Below are 22,225 nucleotides of genomic sequence, written 5' to 3' on the forward strand. Positions count from 1 at the left end.
TTTCTTTTCAATACAGATTTTTTTGTGTCATTAATGCACCCACATTTTATAGTATCTGCAGTATGAGGTTTTTATTTTTTTTATATATAAATTTATTTATTTATTGGCTGTGTTGGGTCTTCGTTGCTGCGCGTGGGCTTTCTCCAGTTGCGGCATGCAGGCTTCTCATTGCAGTGGCTTCTCTTGTTGCTGAGCACGGGCTCTAGGCACGTGGGCTTCAGTAGTTGTGGCGCGCAGCTCAGTAGTTGTGATGCATGGCTTAGTTGCTCCGCGGCATGTGAGATCTTCCTGGACGAGGGCTCGAACCCATGCCCCCTGCATTGGTGGGAGGATTCTTAACCACTGAGCCACCAGGGAGGCCCCCTTTTGCTTCTTTTTTTGTTGGCCATGTGGGAATCTTAGTTCCCCAACCAGGGATCAAACCTGGGTCCCCGGCAGTGGAAGTGCAGAGTCCTAACCACTGGACCGCCAGGGAAGTCTCCCCTCTCGCTTAGTTAACAAGAAGAAACACACTTGGCCTGGTGCCTCTCCTGCCTCACTTGGAGCCCCTCTCAGCCTCCCAGACCCTTCTTCCCACTGCAGACTTGGCCTCTGGCCTGAAGTCTGGTCCAGGCCTGGCTTTGTCACTTGCTAATGAGGGATCTTGGGCACCTGGCTTCGTCTCTCTGAGCCTCAGTTTCCCCAGGAAAATGGGTGGCGGACTGGTTGGGCTGTGGCAGTAATGGCCTTGGGCAGAGCCAGGGCGCAGTGGCCCCTGCCCATCCTCGGGGCCGGGGGAGGGGAAGAGGCTGGTGGTGGTGTGGTGCAGTGGACAGGCCAGCAGGCGCCCGGGCCGGCAGCCCCTCAGCCTTCCCTCCCGCTGCCCTGGCTGCACCTTGTGGGACCAGCATGTTGGCCAGGATGGCGAGGCCAGCCACAGCCAGGGAGCCGGCCAGGGTTGTGTGGCGGCCAAAGAACCTGAGTTGGAGCGTGGTGGTGATCCGGGCCCAGAAGTCCGCGGCTCCAAAGAGGACCTGGAGGAAGAAGATGCTGCTCCCCAGGTTCTGCAGGAGGAGGACTGGCCCATAGTACGAGAGGGTGAGGGACAAGCTGTGGGGCGAAGTCAGGTCCCTGCACCATCACCTACGCCGGGGCCGCACCGGGAGGGCACCACCAGCCCAGACCCCCCGGCAGCCTGGTGAGTGCAGGATGCACCTCTCAGGGGTCAGGTTATCCCAGGAAAGGGTGGGGAGGGCGGTGGCCCCATCCATTCCACATGTGGGCCTTGGGTGTTAGCCTTGGGTGTCGGCCATGGTGGGCTGGACCTTGCCTCTTAGGCTCCCTCTCTGCCAACCAGCAGGAAAACATGATCCTCTCTGGGCAGATGGGGCAGTGGGTCACGCTGACCTGCCCCTTCGCCAGGCTCTAGCACCCTCTGGCTTTGTTTCCTGTTCCCAGTCATGGCCGGGAACCATGATCTGGGTCCCACTCTACTAGCCATGGACCTGGGCACGTCTCTGCCTGGCCCTCTCTGGACGCGTTTCTTTGTCTTGAAACATGGGATTAATAATAGAATGGGGTCTCAGTGGAGGATGCTGGCCTTCCCCCTTCAGTGCCCTGAGAGTTCTGCCCCCGAGCTGGGGAGAGCATCCCATGGCTGGTCTACACGGTCCAGAGAGATGACTCAGAAGGGTCACCCCAGCTCCCAGGTCCCCAGGCTGGGGCCTGGCTGTGACGGCATCACCACGACTTCTCCCCTGCCCCTGCTGCTTCCTGCCCTCCCTGGCCCCTCTCTGCTTCCATGAGAGGTGATCCCTAGAGCCCCCTCTGTGAACTGCCTGCTCATGGACCTCCATCTCAAAGTCGGCTTCCCAGGGGACCCCCTGACACAGGCTCCTGAGTAGCTGAACTCACAGTAGCTGAATTTCTACACCTTGGAGATTGAATCTGGCTCCACAAGTGGCCATGGTAGGAAATTATCCTCCACCACTTTTCCAATCTGTCCCCATCCCTGCTTCTCCCAGCCCTCCCCTTCAGCGGCACATGACTGCCGTCCTCAGGAGACATCTGGCGCCACCAGGCCAACAACGGTAGAAAAAGCTGCGATTCCTGCAGAAACGCAGAGCTTCCTGAAGTTTGTGTAAGTGACTTGACAAGGGCCAGGCTGGAGCTGAAAGCGGCTGACCCGTAGGTATCTAGAGCCTTAGCCGGTAACAACTGGGTTAACAGAAACAAGAAAACCCACTTCACAGCCTGTGATTTGAATAACAAAGAGTGCAGGGTGGCCCCTGGGAGAATTGAGGAAGCCTTGATGGTTTTTGAAAGAATGGCCCTGGACATTCAGTGGCCCTGGGCACTCCTAATTTATCAGGGAAAAAAAAAAAAAACTTAAGCAAAAAAATAAAAGAGAGAGAGAGAGAAGCATTTGATGCATTCTCTGTCTGAGATGTAGCACGTATTTGCCATTATAACCCATATGTGCTTAAATATAGCATAAAATAGATGTTTTCCTAATTTTGAGTTTTATTTCAAGATCAAGGCCCAATCAAACCTGACCCTCATTTTTCCATCCACTCTCCTGGAAGTCACTTAAACTGAATTTGTCTTAAGGAGCCTTTTCCTGATCCCAGGTACCCCTGGGAGGTGGGGCCTCCTGGGGCGGGACGGAGAGTCCACGCTCAATGTGGGGCTGGAGGGTCAGAGAGCAGGACGAGGAGGTAGCTCAGCCTGGGTTCAAACGCCTGCTCTGTCATCTTGGGCAAGTTTCTTGCCTCTCCCAGCCTCTCTTTCCCCATCTGTAAAGTGGGGTATAAATGAACTTATCTGCCACCCTCTAGGAGTCCAGCTGTCAGGGTGAGTCCAGTGCTGACCGGCAGTGATCCTTTCTAGCTATTGATTGTCCCTTGGCTCTGAGGACCTGGCTCTGCCTCTGCCCTGGGCTTCAGCCTGACCCTGGCACCCTGCCCAGGACCACAGCCCAACCCTGCCGTCTAGCTGACTTCCTGCACAAGCTGGCCTCCCGATCACATCTGTACGTACTCTGTCTCCCCCACCTGCTAGGCTCCTGCCTCCTGGGGGAGCTGCCTGTTCTGGCCAGAAATGTACCCCATGAGGCCTGCAGGGGCTGTTTTCCCACTGGACACCCCGCCCTCCTTAGCCCCGGGAGGGATGCTCAGGATGGCATACCTCACTACCACCAGTCTGCAGCTTCTCCAGTGGAGCGCGAGCATATGGAACAGGTCCAGCCCTGACCGGCGGGACTCCGCAGAGGCTACGTCCTCCTCCATGCTGGACATCAGTACCTCCAGGGATGACGGGGGCAGTGAACGTTGGGGCCATGGCCCTGCCCCACCCCCGTGCCGGGAATGGTGTCCGGATGGGCAGAGTGGTAGGGAGAGCCTGGCCTTGGCCTCTGGAGACTGGAGAGCCCTGGGGGAGCGGATGGCCTGAGGGCAGAAAGGGTTCTCTCTGGCCCCTAGCTGAGCTATCTCCCGCAGACCCGGTCGCCCTACTCAGAACCAAGGAGCAGGTCTTGTGTCCCAGCTCTAATCTCTGAGCTGCAGGCTGCAGGAAGGTTTTGACAGTTACCCCGCAAAGCCCTACCATCCCTCTTCACTCCTCTTGGCTGGCATCAGCGCACGCCCCCTCCAGCCATTGGATCCTCCCAAGTACCCATCTGGTCTCTGCCTGCACCCCGGGCCCGGCCTGCCCTGTGCTCCGCTCAGTCCCGGTCAGCTCTAGCTCACCTCCTCTTGGAAGCTTTCCCTGATCCTTCTGCCCCCAGGGAGCTCTGTGTCCTCTAGTCTCTGTCTGCACATCCTCCCACACCTACTTCCTTGAAATAGGTACCTTCAGATAAGCACATCCTGTTTCCCCAAATACGCTGAGAAGCCCCGTGAGGTAAATGAGCAGTACATGTGGATTAAGGTGATGAATAATAGAGATGGTGACGTGGGTGTGCTGTTGTTGATAATGGTTGCCTTGTTGTTATTGGTGGTGTTGATGGTGGCTGTGGTGGAGTTGGGGATGGTGGTGATGAGGACGGCAATGATGGTGGTGAAGGTGGTGGTGATAGTAATAGTGGTGGTGTTGGTGATGCTTTGCAGAGATGTTGATGGTGATGTTAATGATGGTATTGGTAGTGATGGTGATAATAAAGGTGAAGTCAATTGTATGGTATGCTGGTGGAGGTGATGGTGGTGGTGATGGTGGTAATAGGGATGGGGGGTCTATGGAGAGTTGTAATGCTGTTGGTGATGGTGTTGGTATTAGTGGTATTATTATTATGATTGGTGGTGGTAATGATGGTAGTGGCGTTTGTGTAGAAATGATGACAGTGGTGGTGACTGTGGGTGTAGTGGACATGGTAATGGTGGTGATAATGGTGATGGTGGTGGTGATGGAGGTGATGATGGTGATGATGGTGGTGGTGGCGGTGATGGAGGTGGTGATGGTGGTGGTGATGGTGGTGGCGGTGATGGAGGTGGTGATGGTGGTGGTGATGGTGGTGGTGGTGATGGAGGTGGTGATGGTGGTGGTGGTGATGGAGGTGATAATAGTGGTGGTGATGGTGGTGGTGGTGATGGAGGTAGTGGTGATGGAGGTGGTGATGGAGGTGGTGATGGTGGTGGTGATGGTGGTGGTGGTGATGGTGGTGGTGGTGATGGAGGTGATAATAGTGGTGGTGGTGATGATGGAGGTGGTGATGGTGGTGGTGATGGTGGTGGTGGTGATGGAGGTGGTGATGGTGGTGGTGGTGATGGAGGTGATGGTGGTGGTGGTGATGGAGGTGGTGATGGTGGTGGTGGTGATGGAGGTGGTGATGGTGGTGGTGGTGATGGAGGTGGTGATGGTGGTGGTGGTGATGGAGGTGATGGTGGTGGTGGTGATGGAGGTGGTGATGGTGGTGGTGGTGATGGAGGTGATGGTGGTGGTGGTGATGGAGGTGGTGATGGTGGTGGTGGTGATGGAGGTGATGGTGGTGGTGGTGATGGAGGTGGTGATGGTGGTGGTGGTGATTATGGTGATGACGGTGGTGGTGATGGTGGTGGTGATGGTGGTGGTGATGGTGGTGGTGGTGATGGAGGTGATGGTGGTGGTGGTGATGGTGGTGGTGATGGAGGTGATGGTGGTGGTGGTGATGGTGGTGGTGGTGATGGAGGTGGTGATGGTGGTGGTGATGGTGGTGATGGTGATGGAGGTGGTGATGATGGTGGTGGTGATGGAGGTGATAGTAGTGGTGGTGATGGTAGTGGTGGTGATTATGGTGATGACGGTGGTGGTGATGGTGGTGGTGGTGATGGTGGTGGTGATGGTGGTGATGGTGATGGAGGTGATGGTGGTGGTGGTGATGGAGGTGGTGATGGTGGTGGTGGTGATGGAGGTGATGGTGGAGGTGGTGATGGAGGTGGTGATGGTGGTGGTGGTGATTATGGTGATGACGGTGGTGGTATGGTGGTGGTGATGGTGGTGGTGATGGTGGTGGTGGTGATGGAGGTGATGGTGGTGGTGGTGATGGTGGTGGTGATGGAGGTGATGGTGGTGGTGGTGATGGTGGTGGTGGTGATGGAGGTGGTGATGGTGGTGGTGATGGTGGTGATGGTGATGGAGGTGGTGATGATGGTGGTGGTGATGGAGGTGATAGTAGTGGTGGTGATGGTAGTGGTGGTGATTATGGTGATGACGGTGGTGGTGATGGTGGTGGTGGTGATGGTGGTGGTGATGGTGGTGGTGGTGATGGAGGTGGTGATGATGGTGGTGGTGATGGTGGTGATGGTGATGGAGGTGGTGATGGTGGTGGTGATGGTGGTGATGGTGATGGAGGTGGTGATGATGGTGGTGGTGATGGAGGTGATAGTAGTGGTGGTGATGGTAGTGGTGGTGATTATGGTGATGACGGTGTTGGTGATGGTGGTGGTGATGGTGGTGGTGGTGATGGAGGTGGTGATGGTGGTGGTGATGGTGGTGATGGTGATGGAGGTGGTGATGATGGTGGTGGTGATGGTGGTGATGGTGATGGAGGTGGTGATGGTGGTGGTGGTGATGGAGGTGGTGATGGTGGTGGTGATGGTGGTGGTGGTGATGGAGGTGATAGTAGTGGTGGTGATGGTAGTGGTGGTGATTATGGTGATGACGGTGGTGGTGATGGTGGTGGTGGTGATGGAGGTGGTGATGGTGGTGGTGGTGATGGAGGTGGTGATGGTGGTGGTGGTGATGGAGGTGGTGATGGTGGTGGTGGTGATGGAGGTGATGGTGGTGGTGGTGATGGAGGTGGTGATGGTGGTGGTGGTGATGGAGGTGATGGTGGTGGTGGTGATGGAGGTGGTGATGGTGGTGGTGGTGATGGAGGTGATGGTGGTGGTGGTGATGGAGGTGGTGATGGTGGTGGTGGTGATTATGGTGATGACGGTGGTGGTGATGGTGGTGGTGATGGTGGTGGTGATGGTGGTGGTGGTGATGGAGGTGATGGTGGTGGTGGTGATGGTGGTGGTGATGGAGGTGATGGTGGTGGTGGTGATGGTGGTGGTGGTGATGGAGGTGGTGATGGTGGTGGTGATGGTGGTGATGGTGATGGAGGTGGTGATGATGGTGGTGGTGATGGAGGTGATAGTAGTGGTGGTGATGGTAGTGGTGGTGATTATGGTGATGACGGTGGTGGTGATGGTGGTGGTGGTGATGGTGGTGGTGGTGATGGAGGTGATGATGGTGGTGGTGATGGAGGTGGTGATGGTGGTGGTGATGGTGGTGATGGTGATGGAGGTGGTGATGATGGTGGTGGTGATGGTGGTGGTGGTGATGGTGGTGGTGATGGTGGTGGTGGTGATGGAGGTGGTGATGATGGTGGTGGTGATGGTGGTGATGGTGATGGAGGTGGTGATGGTGGTGGTGATGGTGGTGATGGTGATGGAGGTGGTGATGATGGTGGTGGTGATGGAGGTGATAGTAGTGGTGGTGATGGTAGTGGTGGTGATTATGGTGATGACGGTGTTGGTGATGGTGGTGGTGATGGTGGTGGTGGTGATGGAGGTGGTGATGGTGGTGGTGATGGTGGTGATGGTGATGGAGGTGGTGATGATGGTGGTGGTGATGGTGGTGATGGTGATGGAGGTGGTGATGGTGGTGGTGGTGATGGAGGTGGTGATGGTGGTGGTGATGGTGGTGGTGGTGATGGAGGTGATAGTAGTGGTGGTGATGGTAGTGGTGGTGATTATGGTGATGACGGTGGTGGTGATGGTGGTGGTGGTGATGGTGGTGGTGGTGATGGAGGTGATGGTGGTGGTGGTGATGGAGGTGGTGATGGTGGTGGTGATGGTGGTGGTGGTGATGGAGGTGGTGATGGAGGTGGTGATGGAGGTGGTGATGGTGGTGGTGGTGATGGAGGTGATAATAGTGGTGGTGATGGTGGTTGTGGTGATGGAGGTGGTGATGGTGGTGGTGGTGATGGAGGTGATAATAGTGGTGGTGGTGATTATGGTGATGATGGTGGGGTTGATGGTGATGATAGAGACGGCAAAACCGACAACAGTGATGGTGACGTTGATGGTGGTGTTTTGATGGTATGGGTGTGTTGATGGAGGTGGTGCTGGAGCAGGTTGGGGTGATGCTGGTGATAATAATGATAAAATATTCGTGGATGTCCTTCCCTGGGTCATGTCCCACACTGTATCACAAATAGCATCTCACCTCTATAGTCAGTGTCTTTTTGGCTTCCTTGTGGCCATTTATCTTGGCCACCTTTTTGAGTTCCTGAAGCGCTCGATCTGTTTTGCCCACCATAATCAGCCATCGGGCGGATTCCGGCAGCCACCGGTTAAAGAAGCAGGTGCTTGGCTGGGTCTTTGTTTTCTTCGTGTAGATTGGGCACTGCCCCCAGGTCATGTGGGGAGGGGGTGGTGGGCAGCAGACCTGCCAGCTGCAACAGGAGTGGGGAGAAGGCAGCCGCTTCTCCCTCTGCACCACTAATGCCAGGCTGGGAAGTCCCTGATGGTCTCAGAATAGAGATGAGTCCCAACGCCTGGCCGCCCTCTTCACCAGCCCCCACTCCCTGGCACCCCATCTGGCTTCCCTGCTGCCAGGAGCCTGCCCGCCCAAGCCTCACATTCAGACAGCGCACAGGCTGCCTGGACATGGGGTGATCCTGGGGTCATTTCTATGGTAGAAAGCTTGCATCATGCTGCATTTTAAAAAAACACACACATTTAAAACATCCCCAACCAGAATCAAGTGGTTTTATGAAAGTAGTAGGCTTCTTCCCAGCCTCGGGCCGATGGGCAGGGAGAAGCATCTCCCTTTTGAAAGGGTCAGGGTTTTCCCAGCCCGCAGAAGCTCAGCCCTGTTTGCAGGGAAGCTAAGAAAAACTTCTGGAGGCAGTTTGACGAGGCGTTTACAAGAGTCAGCCTGCCTGGATTCAAATCTTGCCTCTGGCACGCAGTGACTGCGTGGCCTTGGACAAGTCACTGGCCCTCTCTGGGCCTCAGCCCCTCATCTGGAAGTGGCAGTAATAACATCCTCTTGCTCATTAGAAGGAGTGTGGATATACATCTGGTGTTACCAACAGCACCTGGACGCACCCAATCAGTGTGTCTAGGGCGGCTTCATCAGTGTAACTATGAGATGGTCTTCCTCGTTTCTTCCTGGTCCTGTTGAAACAATAAACGTCCATGTAGTCGGTGACTTTTGATCTATGATCTATTTTTTTTGCCGATGGGTCCCCAGTGCCTAAAGCCAAGTCTGGCGCAGAGCAGGAGTGCAATAAATATTTGAGAATGAATGAATGAGTGCTTAGGCTTCTCTACACCCCACAGCAGACCTGCTCAACTCTGGCCCCCGGGCACAAGAGAACTTATGAGGACAGGAATTTGTGTTTATTTCCCTGTATCTCTTCTTCTAGTCCCCACCCAATCAGGTATCTCCAGACCTCAAGGATTTTCGCAGCACTGAAAATAATAATGATAATATCTTTCCATATCCAATGCCTGACTTGGAGGTCCGCAGGCTGGGCAAGTGATGTGAGGGAGTGAAGCTGGTGGGTGTGGGGGGGCTGGTGCCAATGTGAGGGAAGAACGGAGCCCTCAGCCTCAGGCCTGGAGGTCAGTGGGCTGGAGGGAACCACGGACCCCTGGCTGAAATGCCCACCCCGGAACTCTGAGCCCCCAAGATGTCTCTCCCCAGTGGGGTCTGCTCCCATCATTCTCTTCCATGGTCCCGGCACCTTGGGAGCCGTGGCCAGCCAGAGTGGTAGGGCCCCTCACCCCGGGGCCCCTCCCGTTCAGTGATGTTCTCCCCAAGGGAAAAGGCCCCAGCTGCACTCACCAGGATATCAGGAAGATGACCAAGAAGGGCACCAACAAGACCAGCTGGAGGGCTCGCCGGTCCCACAGGGCAAAGGCCAGGCTGCCCATGGCCGTCTGGCCGATGCTGTAGGTGCATCTCAGGATCGTCATGGTGACGGCCCTCGTGCGGGCCGTGGTCCACTCCACCACTGAAAGGCGGTGCAGGTGAGCAGGTGAGGGCCATATGCAGTGGCCTTGAGCCCCCTCCTCCCCTCCCCGACAGGGCTGGGGCAGGTGATCAAGGGATCCACTGAGCGTTGTCGAGGTCAGGATGATGCCAGACAATCCCAAAGGGCTCAAAAATCGTAGACCAGGAGATTGAGGGCAACGATGGGGCTGATGCTGGCCACGTCACCTGCAGGCAGCGCCAGCTCAGAGCAGGCTTCCGCCCAAACTATTTCGGGAAACAAGCACAGTGGGGGCCTGGAGAGGGGCCCTGAGGACTTGGGCGTAGAGGCAGGGACTCACCGCCGGAGGGCCGAAGGAGGCTGGGGCACCTGCCGGAGCACCTGCCAGTGCAGGCAGCACCTCCTTCTCGGATCTCCTAGGACCATGTACAGAGTGCATTTGTTATAAAAATGGCAGATGCCTTGCTCTCTGGGCCACAGTTTCTCCATCTGTAAAATGCAGGGATTCACGAGGACACACTGAACAAGGGAGGAGCCTGGCAGGAGGCTAAGCGCACACGGCCTTGGGTGACCCAGGCAGCTCCCCCATGCCTGTGACCGGAGGGCCCTCAGCCCCAATGAGGTCAGCTTAGCCCGAGCCACTGCCTGCATTCAGCTGAAGTATGTGTCAGTCAGACTGGAGAGATGTGGGCGAACCTTGGCCTTGCCCGTCTGAGCAGCGCCCAGAAGCAGGGACACGCGCCCCAGATCCGGGGTGAGGTCTGGAGGCTGACACCTGGCGCTGACCCCAGGCTCACCAGGTGACCCTCAGACTGATTGCGATTTGGCTCCCGGTGTGGGTGGCCCCTGGGGACAGCTAAGTGGCGGCATGGCGGCCAGTCCTCTGAAAGCGCAAACTGGACCACCTCCTGCCTCGCTGTTCAGGCTCCCCGCTACGCTCGGGATAACATAAGGCCCACGAAGAATGACCACTGTGCTGGCCCGGCCCAAGCTCTGCATGTGATGAACTCAATCATCACAACCCCGTGGGTAGGTGGCAGGGTCCCCACTCACAGGAGGAAGTCTAGAGAAGCAACAAACCCACCTTCTAGGAAGCTGGGACACATGAGGCCCCAGAGCCTGCACTGCCCAGAGTCCGGAAGCCATTCATGCATTCAGTGTATTATGATTGGGTGCTATGTGCTGGGCACTGAGGATACGGCCCCAAGGCCCCTGCCTCCTTGGAGCTACGTTCTCATGGGGACACACGCAGTAAACGAGCTAACAAAAGCTGGGCACCGGCAGAGAGAGCCAGGAGCTGCGATGGGGTGCGTGGGCAGGACCATGGGACCTTTGTGCCTGAAGCCGGAAAGGCCTCTCTGAGGAGTGGCCTGGAGCTGAGGCCTGCGTGCTGGGCACGAAGCAGCCGTGGGCAGAAACCTCTAGGCGAGGCTCGGCCCCCGGCTTCAGTGGGTTCTGTGGGCTGGACGGGAGCAGCGGTGCCCCAGGAGGGGCCGGCGTGGCTCAGGGGGAGAAGCCAAGTGCTGAGCAGGGGTGTTGGGGTGCATGGGGACTGTCCTTGGTGTGGGAGCCCAGAGGACCTCAGGCTGGGCAGCGACCAGATCCACATATAAGCCTTTGCAAAGTCACTCTGAGCTCTACAGCAGAACGGAAGGCCCAGTAGAGGCAGGAGACCCCAGAGGAGGCCGTAGCGGGGCCAGAGAGGGCGGTGGCTTGGGCGGGGGACAGGGGGCGTGGGGCGTTGGGCTGGGGCTGTGCCCTGGAGGATGAGTGTGGGCGGTGAGGGAGGGAGCACAGGGCTGGCTCCCCGTGGGGCTGTTTTCCAGGATGGAGTCTGGTGCGGAGGGGGCTGCGCTGGGGGTGGAGAGCCAGCGGCTCAGCATTGACTGCTGTAAGTGTGAGGTGCGTCCAAGTCTGCAGTTGGGTTTACAAACTGAGGGGGTGCAACGTGGGCGTTTTCAGCACTGGACAGCGGCGCCCCACACAGGAGGGGACCGCGGACGGAGAGCAGGTCCCGGACAGCGTTCTGATGCTCCACCTCAGGAGGGGTGTGCTGGGGGGCAGTGGAGGGGGGGGATGATGGGGGAGGAGAGGAGTATTTCTATTTCATTACATTTCATGTACTTGGAGTTAAAAGAAAGAGGGGTCTGTCTATGCCCAGAAGACCATCAGCTCCCTGAGGGCAGGGGCTGTGCAGTGCTTGGCACACAGTAGGTGCTCAATAAAGTTTGGTGCAATAGCTGAAGATGAGAGTCAGTGTTCAGGGCAATTTCTCAGCTCAACCTGGCATTGAGGTTCAGACATTGGGTTCTTGGCTCCCTGGGAACCTGGGACGCAGACCCCAGACCAGGGGAGGCCCTCTCAGGAAACACGAACGCTCACTGGACATTTCTTTACCTCTGTCCCCACAATGCTCACTCTGTTGAAGGAGCTCGGAAGGGGAGAGATACTCACTGGTGGGAGAGGAGGCCCCAGGTGATCCACCCGCCATGGCCCCCCGCCAGGTAGATGGACCGGCCTAGGGGCTTCAGGCCCTGGTGGTCACACACCAGGTCCTGCTGGAAGAGAAGGGGGGTGCATCAGCCTGGCTCAGGGGGTGTGGAATAGCAGGGCCAGGGTGGCAGAGGAAGGTCCAGGATCCCCAGAAGGGATCCGGCCACCCTGCATGGGTTCCCCAGATTCCTAAGGCCAGGCGACCCAGGTGGAAGGGGGGTGCGGGCAGCGGGGCTCAGCCTCCCACTGGCAGCCCACAGCGTGGCGCATGTGACACGGCTCTGGGTCTGATGGCGTGACGGCCGCTCTGAGTGGACAGTGGTGGGTGGCAGTTAAATTCTGAGTCAGCTGATGACCGACAGGCTGGTGCCCCTGGGGGCGTTCCTGCACCTGGCAGAGCCCGTCTCCTCCAGAAGTGGGGCTGTACGGTTGCTTCTCTTACAGGGCATGAAGTTGAGCACTGATGGCTAAGCACGTGTCACCGTGATTTTCCTGCTGCCTGACGTGGACCAGACAGACATTGCCTGAACATTGGCCCCATCACCTCTCCCCCCAGGTCAGCCCTTCCCTTCACCGAGGCCTGGCCGCACCGCCCACGGCTCCCTCTCCATCTCTGCCTCTCTTGCCTTCACTGAGGCCTGGCCGCTCCGCCCACGGTGCCCACGGTTCCCTCTCCATCTCCGCCTCTCTTCCCTTCACTGAGGCCTGGCCGCTCCGCCCACGGTTCCCTCTCCATCTCCGCCTCTCTTCCCTTCACTGAGGCCTGGACGCTCCGCCCACGGCTCCCTCTCCATCTCCGCCTCTCTTGCCTGAACCGCTGCAGGAGGGGCCCCCACCCCACAGGGCATTCTTCACCCTGCAAAGTCACCTCTTGAAAATGCAGATCAGATCACAGCACCTCCTAGTCCCAAAGCTTCCAATGACTTTCCTTTGCACTTAAACAAAATCCAGGCCCCTTCCCCACACGCCCCGGCCATCGCTGGACCCCTCACCCTCTGTGCCAGGTTCTGCTCTTTCAACACCCAGACAAGCTCCTACTTGGACCTCTGTCCCAACTAAGCTTTCTCCCGAAATTCCTGTGACTGATTCCTTCCCTGTCTTTTAAAAAATTATTTATTTATTTATTTATTGGCTGTGTTGGGTCTTCGTTGCTGTGCACGGAATTTCTCTAGTCGCAGCGAGCGGGGGCTACTCTTCGTTGTGGTGCGTGGGCTTCTCATTGCGGTGGCTTCTCTTCTTGCAGAGCACGGGCTCTAGGCGCTCGGGCTTCAGTAGTTCTGGTGCGTGGGCTCAGTAGTTGTGGCTCACAGGCTTACTTGCTCCGAGGCATGTGGGATCTTCCTGGACCAAGGCTGGAACCCGGGTCCCTTGCATTGGCAGGTGGATTCTTAACCCCTGTGCCACTAAGTAAGTCCTTGATTCCTTCTCTTATAATCCAAGTCTCATCTTAAATGTCACCTCTTCAGAGAGCCTGCCTCTCCCTTCCCTACTAGCAGGAGCTGCTTTCTCCTTTGTGCTCACTTACGACGCAGGGGCCTTGAGACTCAAGGCAGGACAGAAAGTGATGGAGAAGTTCTGGTGCCTGGCTGCCCGGGTTGAATCAGATTCGAGTGTGCTTTAGCTCTGTGTCCTGGGGCAAATCACTTAACCTCTCTGGGCTTTGGTTTTGTCACTTATTAAACGGGGTCAACAATAAAACCCACCTCAAGAGGTTGTTGTGAAATTGTGGTGACAGGGAAAGCATCAGAACGGTGGCTGCCACTTAAAGGGCACGAGGTATAGACTTGTTCTGCTGTTATTACTGGTTTAAATGCTGACTAATTCTGAATTCTCCAGCAGAATGTAAGCTCCTAGAAACCTCCCTGTCCATCCTGCAACCTTAGCCTTAGATCAGAGTCCAGGCCATCCCAAGTGATCAGTACTTACGTGTTGAGGGAGTGGCATATCATTCAACAGCGGTGATGCAGTCTATCTAATCTTCCCAGTCATTGGGAGGCTGGGAAGGAAGGAAGTGGTGGGGTTGGCTGGGGCGGGTTGGGGGGAGGCCCTCACCTCGGTCACGATGGTGGAGGTAAACGTGCTGCGGTCGTAGACCCAGCCGTCCACGCGTGGCTCCGTGGCAGCCTCGCTCCAGTTGGTGGCCGTGGCGTTGGGGTCCAGGAGCTGCCACTGTGGTTGGTGGAAGCGCAGACACTGGTGGGGCTCCTGGTTGGGGCTCAGTGGGATGGAGACGGCCAGGAGGGCCTTGGGGGTGAGGTTTCCCGGGGCCTCAGAGCCATTGTCCAGCATGTGGGCACAGCAGCGGTGGCCTGGGACAGCAGCTGAAAAGTTCTCCACAACTAATTGGATGGGCACCCAGACAAAGAGGAGGAAGAAGGTGAGGACCTGCAGGGCCTGGAAGAAGCCCGCACCCCCAGGCTGCTCCAAGAGCTCAGTGAACACCATGGACAGAGATGCCGGCACCTAGAGCAGGTCTCCTGGGGGTCAGGGAGCTGGTGAGTAACCAGCCTGCTGCCCAGAACCACTAGCAAGTGCAGGATCTCCAGACCTTCTGCTTCTGCTCACCACTCGGCCCCGTGGGGGTGGGGCAGCTGTCCGGCAGCCAGTTAAGTGTGTCCCAAGATGCCCAAGGTACTCTGAAGAAACCCCTCCCCACCCAACTTCTAGGAATGACCGCTCAGATGCTCCACTGCTCTGGAGAGGAGATAAGACTCACTGGGGCATCTGGGGCACCCTGTTCTCCAGCACCAAGAGTAAAAGGTCAAGAAGCTTAAAAAAAAAAAAAAAAAAGACTCGATGTCGTGATGTTACTGAATTACAGCTGTGGAAGAAACATCAACCGGGCCATGGCCTCGTTGCCACAGTTAAAGTTAAATCCTAGCAAGGAATCCTGGGGGAGAAAGGCAGGCGCAGCTACTCAGAAAGGCCTCAGCAGCTCCCCGCGGGCCGCCTGATAGCATCCTTCAGTCTGAACTTTCAGAACCCTCTACACGCCCTCCTTCTAATCAGGAAACTGTTGGCCGAACTTTCACCCATCCTGGACCATATCAGTTCATTTTGCTAAAGCACAGAAGTGAGGATCAAGCAGGGCCCTCTCGAGCGGGGCTCCACCACCCTGAGGCTACAGGGAGGCCGGGGGAGGTGGGCGTGGGCGCACGGAGCTGGCAGGAGGGCCCAGGCCTGGGCTCTGTCCCTCCTTACCGTGTGCCTCCTACCAGGCAGCATGGGGAGACCAGCTCACAGACGCACTATTTCAGGAAATTTCCATTTCAAGGTTCCAAGTTGCCTTTATTAGATTGTAAGCTCCCCCAGGTTGGAAACCAAGGCTACAATTTCCTGGCATCCCTTAGAAGGCCCTCGTGGGCCCTGGAGCTGAGCAGACTGGGGAAGTGAGTAAAGTCACACACCCCTGACCCAGTGTCTGATGCCAGTCCAGCTTGGTGTGAGGAGGCAGGGAGCCCCTGCCCCAGGGCCCCACCCTGCGCTATGCCTCTTAGTAACAGCTGCTCCTGGCACCAAGGGCTTGCTGTGTGCTCAGCTCCATGCTGACCACGCTGCCTTCATTCTCTCATTCCCTCCTCATAGCAGCCCAGGAGAGAAACAGTACTGATTCCCCCAGACAAGGAAACTGAGGCTCAGAGAGGGCAGGCAGCTTGCCCAAAGTCACACAGCATAATCAGGATTCAAACCACACACCACAGCCTGTGCTCTCTCCGAGGCCCCTGGCTAGCTGCTGTTTGGTCTCTAGCTTGTCACGTACTAAATCCCAGCTAAAGGCTGGAATTCAGATTTTGGGTCAGAATTAGGGCCTCCCAGGTGCAAGAAGAATTGGCTGAGTCAGTTCCGGAGAGAAGTCTGAAGAGCGCTGGAAGTGTGGGTGAGGTGTGGGTAGGTGTCTGGACCCTAAACTTCCCAGAAGCTCCCCAGAGCGCTTGGGGAACTCAGCCAAGGTGGTGCCCAGCCAGGAAGCCGGGAGTCCGGTTTCTGGGCCTGGATTTCAAAGCCCTGGCCGCTGCCTCTCGGGCAGGAACTCGTTGTGAATTTTAAAATAGCAAATAGAGAGGTGGGGAGAGAACCAGCCCAAACTAAAGCCCAGGAGGCCAGGAGAGAGGGGCTGATTGGGAGCAGCCCCCTCCAAAACTATCCCAGGCCAAATTTTACATGGAAAGAATCGTGCTTCATGCCTAGGTTTGTGCAAACACCATCATCACAGGGGAAGGCCTGGACCCGTGGGCCATAACCTTGAGCAGTGACCTCCTCTCTCTGGCCCCTGGTTTCTGACCTGGGAAAGGAAGTGTTGCCATGTTGGTGTTTCAAACCTTAGCCAGGATCAGAAACCATTGGAGTGCTGGTGAAAATGCCGTTCCCCTGTGGGCCCAGGAATTTGCATTTAAAAATAAGCCCTGAGGTGATTCTGCTGCACTAGGACCCAGGCCTCCCTTGGATAGTGGCTGGGCTAGAGGTGGCTACTGAAATCCCAGGGTCTTCGAGAGAATTCTTTTCTCCTTCTACCTCCTCCTTCCATATGCTTTAAAAAATGTTCTCTTCTTCCCTGCCATTTGCCTGTCATGGACGCCCCTAAGCTTTGCTTACAGGAGAAGGTCAAACCTCCTGGATTTGCCAGAAGGCTCCCGGAATCTCCAACTGACTTTCCGCTTCCAGACCAAGGAATTTTTAATTTGTATTTTCTTTTTCTGGGGCTGCGGGGGGCAGGACTGGGTGCAGCTGCTCCGCCACCTGGTGGTCACACCCGGGACTGCAGCATTCCCAGCATCACGCTCATCCTCACCCCTGTGCCCATCCCCCAAGAATACCCAAGCAGAGGTGGGAAGAGCGGGCCTTGGGGTGGGATGCAGGCAGCCTCAGATTGTAGCCACAAAGCCCTCCAGACTGTCTCATTAAATTAATTCATGTAAAGTGAACCCCTGGTTCTCGTAGAACCAGAATTGCCCTTGGGGTTGACTTTTCTATCCAAGGGCTCTACCAATTAAAGCCAAGGCCAAGGGACTTCCCTGGTGGAGCGGTAGTTAAGAATCCACCTGCCAATGCAGGGACACAGGTTCGATCCCTGGTCCAGGAAGATCCCACGTGCCGTGGAGCAACTAAGCCCGTGTGCCACAACTAGTGAGCCTGCGCTCTAGAGCCTGCGAGCCACAACTACTGAAGCCCGCGCGCCTAGAGCCCGTGCTCCGCAACGAGAGAAGCCCCCACAACTAGAGAAAGCCCGCACGCAGCAACGAAGACCCAACGCGACCACCACCACCACCCCGCAAAAAAAACCGCCAAGGCCAAGCTTGGCTGCCAAATGACCTTAGGCAGTTCACTTCCCTTCTCTGAACTCCAGGGTCCCTTCTCTGAATCTCTAAGGTGGAAGCCTTCCGCTTACTTATAGTGAGGTTAAATGAGATAATGAATGGCCTGACAGTGGGTATTAACCACCACCATCATCACCGGCATCACACTTGACCCCTTATTCTTCCTTTTTTTCTTTTCCAGTTGAAGTCACAGCATTTCAGATCCAGCTGGGCTCACTGGATTTTGGCCCCTCCCTGCACTCCTAGAAGATCCTAGGGTCGGCAAAAGGTGAGGGTCTTTCCTGGGCTCACACAGCAGGGCAGGGGTAGAGACTTGTATAAGTCACAGACTCATGGGGGTAATGGAAGGAAAGCCTCTTTGCTGTCTTAACTCCAACACTTCCCGCCCCAGAGGAATCCACTCAAATGCTTTTTTCTATGTATTCAGGAACACATCAGCATTAATAATTAGTTGTCTTTAATTGAGAAGTTGTATGTATACATGGCAAACAACCCAATGGTCCAGAACTTTGTAAAATGACAAATAAAAGTCCTTTTCCCCCATCACCCTCACCTGCCCGGAGGCAGGTGCCACCAACAATGTTTATTCTTCTAGAAAAATCTTAGAGCATCTTCAAATATATGCATCAAGTTTTAAAAGTGTTGAATAGGTAGTCAATTCGAAAGGTTCAGAACAGAAAATGTAAACAAGGTATACAATGAAGCGGTTCCCCACCTGCCCCCTTCCACAGTCCCCACTTGCCACCTCCACCCTCAGGTAACCTTTTTAAATTTCTTGTGCATCCTTTCACCTTTGCTTCCTAAAACATAAGCAAGGGCAAATGTGCATTCTTATTTTGCTCCCTTTTATGCAAAAGGTAACTTTGCACTTTGTGTTTATTTCCCCACAATGGTATACCTTGTACGTCCAAGAACATCCTGATTCATTTTCACAGTTGCATAGTATTCCATTGTATGGATTAGTATTCCATTGTATGGATTTCCATAATTTACCTAACTGGTTTCCTGTCAATGGATAGTTGGATTGCAACTAATATTTTGATATTACAAAAAATGTTGAAATGAATAACTTTGCACATATACTCTTTTGAATGTGTGCTACTGTATCTGTAGAATAAAATTCCAGAAGTGGGATTACGGAGTTGAGGTGTCAGTGAGCTGGTGGCCTTGAGAGGCAGCCCCAATGGCCTCCCCAGGGACACCCTCATGTACACTGTCCCCAGCTTCCTAACACATTGCACTATGACCACACTTGTGGGGTTTTGCCAATATCATGGGTGACAAGTAGTATTTCAAGGCAGCTTTATTTCATCTTTCTTTTCTTACGAGTGAGGTTGAGCATCTTTTAACATATTTAAGATATATTTGTATTTCTTTTTCCATGAACTGTTTCTTTTTGTTCTTGGTCTATTTTTTGATTACGGTCTGTGGCTTCCTTAGCAATTTCTACAAGCTCCTTTTATGTTGGGGAGGTTGGTTCTTTGCCTGTGATAGAAGTTGAGAATATTTTTAAATTTCTTTGGACTTTGTTACCATGCTATTGTTATTGATCTTTTTGCATGTAGAATTTTGTTTTTTTGGTCACCAAATTTTCAATCTTTTTTTTTTTGACTTTGGGATTTTTGTGTCATAATCTGAGAGGTCTCCTCCACACTATGGTGATGAAGGAATTTTTTTCATGGTTTGCCTCTTTTTTTTTTTTTTTTTTTTTTTTTTGCGGTACATGGGCCTCTCACTGTTGTGGCCTCTCCCGTTGCGGAGCACAGGCTCCGGACGCGCAGGCTCAGCGGCCATGGCTCACGGGCCTAGCCACTCCGCAGCATGTGGGATCTTCCCGGACCGGGGCACGAACCCGTGTCCCCTGCATCGGCAGGCGGACTCTCAACCACTGCGCCACCAGGGAAGCCCGTGGTTTGCCTCTTTAAATCAAGAAAGATTGTTGGGTTTTGTCACATGTCTTTTCAACACCTATGGGGTTGACAGGATGACTTTTCTTGTTAAATCAATGAATATGATGAATTATGTTAATAAATTTCCTGAATCATATGAATGAGTTTTCCAAAGAATGCTGAACCATCCTTTCATTCCAGCAGTGAACCTACTTAGACAAGGGCTATTATTCCTTCAATGTGCAGCTAGATTCTGCTTGTTAAGGTTTTATTTAGAGCTTTCCACGACTCTTCGCATGTGAGATTGGGCTGTGGTTTCCTCCCTTCCTTCCTCCCTTCCCACAATCTTTGTAGGTTTCGGTATCAATGTGATACTTCATTAAAAATAATTTGGCTGCGTCTTCTCACGCCCTGCCTCATTTTACATAATGGAGGGCTTTTCCTCCATCCTCGATACGTAGGAAGGCTGAGAAACGGGAGCCTCTGGGACCGGGGAAGAGAGACGGTGGAAGAGTGCCTGAGCTGCACCTGCGGGTTCCAGGAGGTAGGATGTGACCAGACAGTCTCATATCTGAGCTTTATTTCCTCAGATGGGTCCAGGCTGCCAAGTGCTCACGTTCAGAGGTTGTGTCCTCTCCAGTGGACCCTGGTCACCACAGCCCCCTCCCCCCCAGTTTATGCTTTGACCCGATGCAAGAACAGTGATGTCTGGAAACTGCTGGAATCGTCCTGCAACCCACAGCCTTGTCCACTGGTCCTTCTCAAAGCAGGTGGCCTGAGACTGGACTTTCCCTCAGCCCCAGCTATGTGGATTCAGCCCTTCTTATTTGCCTTCTGCTCACTTCCTTTGGTTCTGTGGGGAAGGGGGCAAAGGACTTCTTTTCTGTACCTTCTGATGGTACCTACTGCGGGTACCCGAGGGCTTTCTCTGGCTTCAGGAGCTCGAGGGGGCCACGTAGAGCGAGTCAGAAGTTTTAGAGACATAAGGCCCCCAGAGCAGCCTCCAGCCTGGAGCTGGTGGGTCCATCCCCAGCTTGTCTGGCCCCAGTGCCATGAAGGTAGCTGGCTTGATACCATCCCCTGTGGGCTTCCTTCTCTTCGCTGTCTCACTTCCCCTCCTGAGATCACCTCCAGATAAATGGTTTACACTCAGACCTTTGGAGGAACCCAACCTAAGGCAGGGGGTCCCAACCCTCTTTTGTGAGGCATGACAGTTGGTCAACAGGGGTCCTGTGATTATGTGTGGGCACCAGGCTGATGCCTCGGTAATGCTCTGGACTACTGAGGAGGTGGGTGACTCATGAATAAAGGAGGCTCAGAGATGTCGGGTGATTCCCTCAAGCCTCACAGGGATGCCACAGGGTGGTAAGCCCCACGCCCAACCCCACCCCATACTCCTTCAGGGTGTCTGCTGCTGCGGGTTCCCCTCTCTGCATTCGCCAATAGACTAAAGGGACAGAGACTTAGAGACAGAAGGATCCTGAGATGCGTCCTCACCTCTCATCTTGCCACAGAGAAGAGCCCCAGAAACATAAAGTGCTGGCCCCGGGGTGGAGGGGTGATGGGGCAGGGGCCAGGATCCAGGTGTCCCCGCTCGGTTCTCTCCACAGTGCCTGCAGCCACCAGAGAATGACCATGCAGTCACTGGTCACCCGTGCTCTTCCTGCCTGGACTGACCCACTCCCAGCTGTTATGAGACCCACTCTTGCATTTGTCTCAGAGGGCTTGGGATTCATCTCATTACACATTGTAAGGGGCTGAATGGTGGCCCCCAAAGTGATGTGTCCACACCCTACTCTCCAGAACCTGGGGATGTGACCTTATTTGGCAAAAAGGTCTTTGCAGATGTGACGAAGGATCTAGAGATGAGAACATCCTGGATTACCTTAAATCCAATGACAAGTGACAGACACACAGAGGAGAGGCACAGGGAGAAAAGGAGGTCACGCAAAAACAGAGGCAGAGATCGGAGTGATATGGCCACAAGCCCAAGAGCACCTGGAGCCCCCAGAAACTGGAAGGCACACAGAGAGATGGTCCCCCAGAGCCTGCGGAGGGGCATGGCTCTGCAGACACCTTGAACTTGGACTTCTGGCCTTCAGAACCATGAGAGAATAAATGTCTGCCATTGTTAGCCCCCTGGTTTGTGGTGCTTGGTTACTGCACCCTAGGAAACTCAGACACACATTTATTTATTCCACTTGGTTCTTAAATTTTTTTTTTTTTCAACCACTGCGCCACCAGGGAAGCCCGGTTCTTAAATTTTTTTCCAGCAATTTCCCTCCACCTACCAAGACTCAGATCCCAAAGACTGTGAAAGAATTCATCATTACTTCAGCTCCACAAATACATATTAAACACCTACCAGATGTCAGGCCCCACGTTGGGCCCTGGGGACCCAAGATGAGTCAGCAAGGAGGTATGTTCAGTAGAGAGACAGAGGTAAAAAGTCATCACGACATAGTCTGATCACACAATGTCAGCGGGACAAAGCAGAAGACATTAACTGCTGGGGAGGGGGCTCCGGAAGAACCGAGAGAGGGCATAGGTCTGAGGCAGGGAGAGGGAGGTGGGGTGGGTATTTGAGGAAGGAGAACAGCATGTGCAAAGGTCCTGAGGCAGGGGGTGGGGTAGAGGTGGGAGGAGAAGGTCTGGGCCCCAGAAAAATGTGTATGGATGGAGGATTACAGGACTGGAGTAGGAAGGGGCCCTGAGCACAGAGCCCACCCGCTGGCTCTGCCCCAGAGGGTGACAAGCAGCTTCAAGAAAGAGAGCTCCAGTTATGTTCACAGTTTTGAGAGATCTTCTTGGCCAGTGTGGGTATAGGCTTGGACAAGACGGGGCTAAAAAGAGGAAAAGCAGCAAGAGGCTTTTGCCAGGCGCCGTACCATGCCTGGGCTGAGGACGGTGAGAGTGTAGTTTCAATAAATATTAAAGAGGTAACGATACGAACCGCCCGCAGAAGGACTTGCTGGATCCAGTAACATCCCTCCAGATAAGTATCACCATGCACGATCCTTTTGAAGGTCTTGATAGCACATACTGTTCTTCAGAATTCTAAAGTGTCTCTTTTCCGTAACGGGACATCT

The 22,225-nt window shown here is 54.7% G+C and overlaps 1 protein-coding gene across 1 annotated transcript in view; it reads right to left on the reverse strand.

Annotated features, from left to right (window-relative positions):
- The window catches only part of LOC111184043 (solute carrier family 22 member 11-like), a 47,940-nt gene extending 33,307 nt beyond the window's left edge, over positions 1-14,633 (reverse strand). The window contains 8 exon segments of the mRNA XM_089914592.1: positions 875-1,089; positions 3,166-3,281; positions 7,663-7,809; positions 9,288-9,460; positions 9,563-9,623; positions 9,625-9,705; positions 11,890-11,997; positions 13,985-14,633. Of these exon segments, the coding sequence (XP_089770718.1) occupies positions 875-1,089; positions 3,166-3,281; positions 7,663-7,809; positions 9,288-9,460; positions 9,563-9,623; positions 9,625-9,705; positions 11,890-11,997; positions 13,985-14,377 (1,294 nt within the window). The 5' untranslated portion in view covers positions 14,378-14,633.
- Between the last annotated feature and the right edge of the window lie 7,592 nt (positions 14,634-22,225).

Source organism: Delphinapterus leucas, chromosome 7 (genome assembly GCF_059928025.1).
Source record: "Delphinapterus leucas isolate spDelLeu-1000000601 "Yukka" chromosome 7, BTC_Dleu_Yukka2, whole genome shotgun sequence".
NCBI lineage: Eukaryota > Metazoa > Chordata > Mammalia > Artiodactyla > Monodontidae > Delphinapterus > Delphinapterus leucas.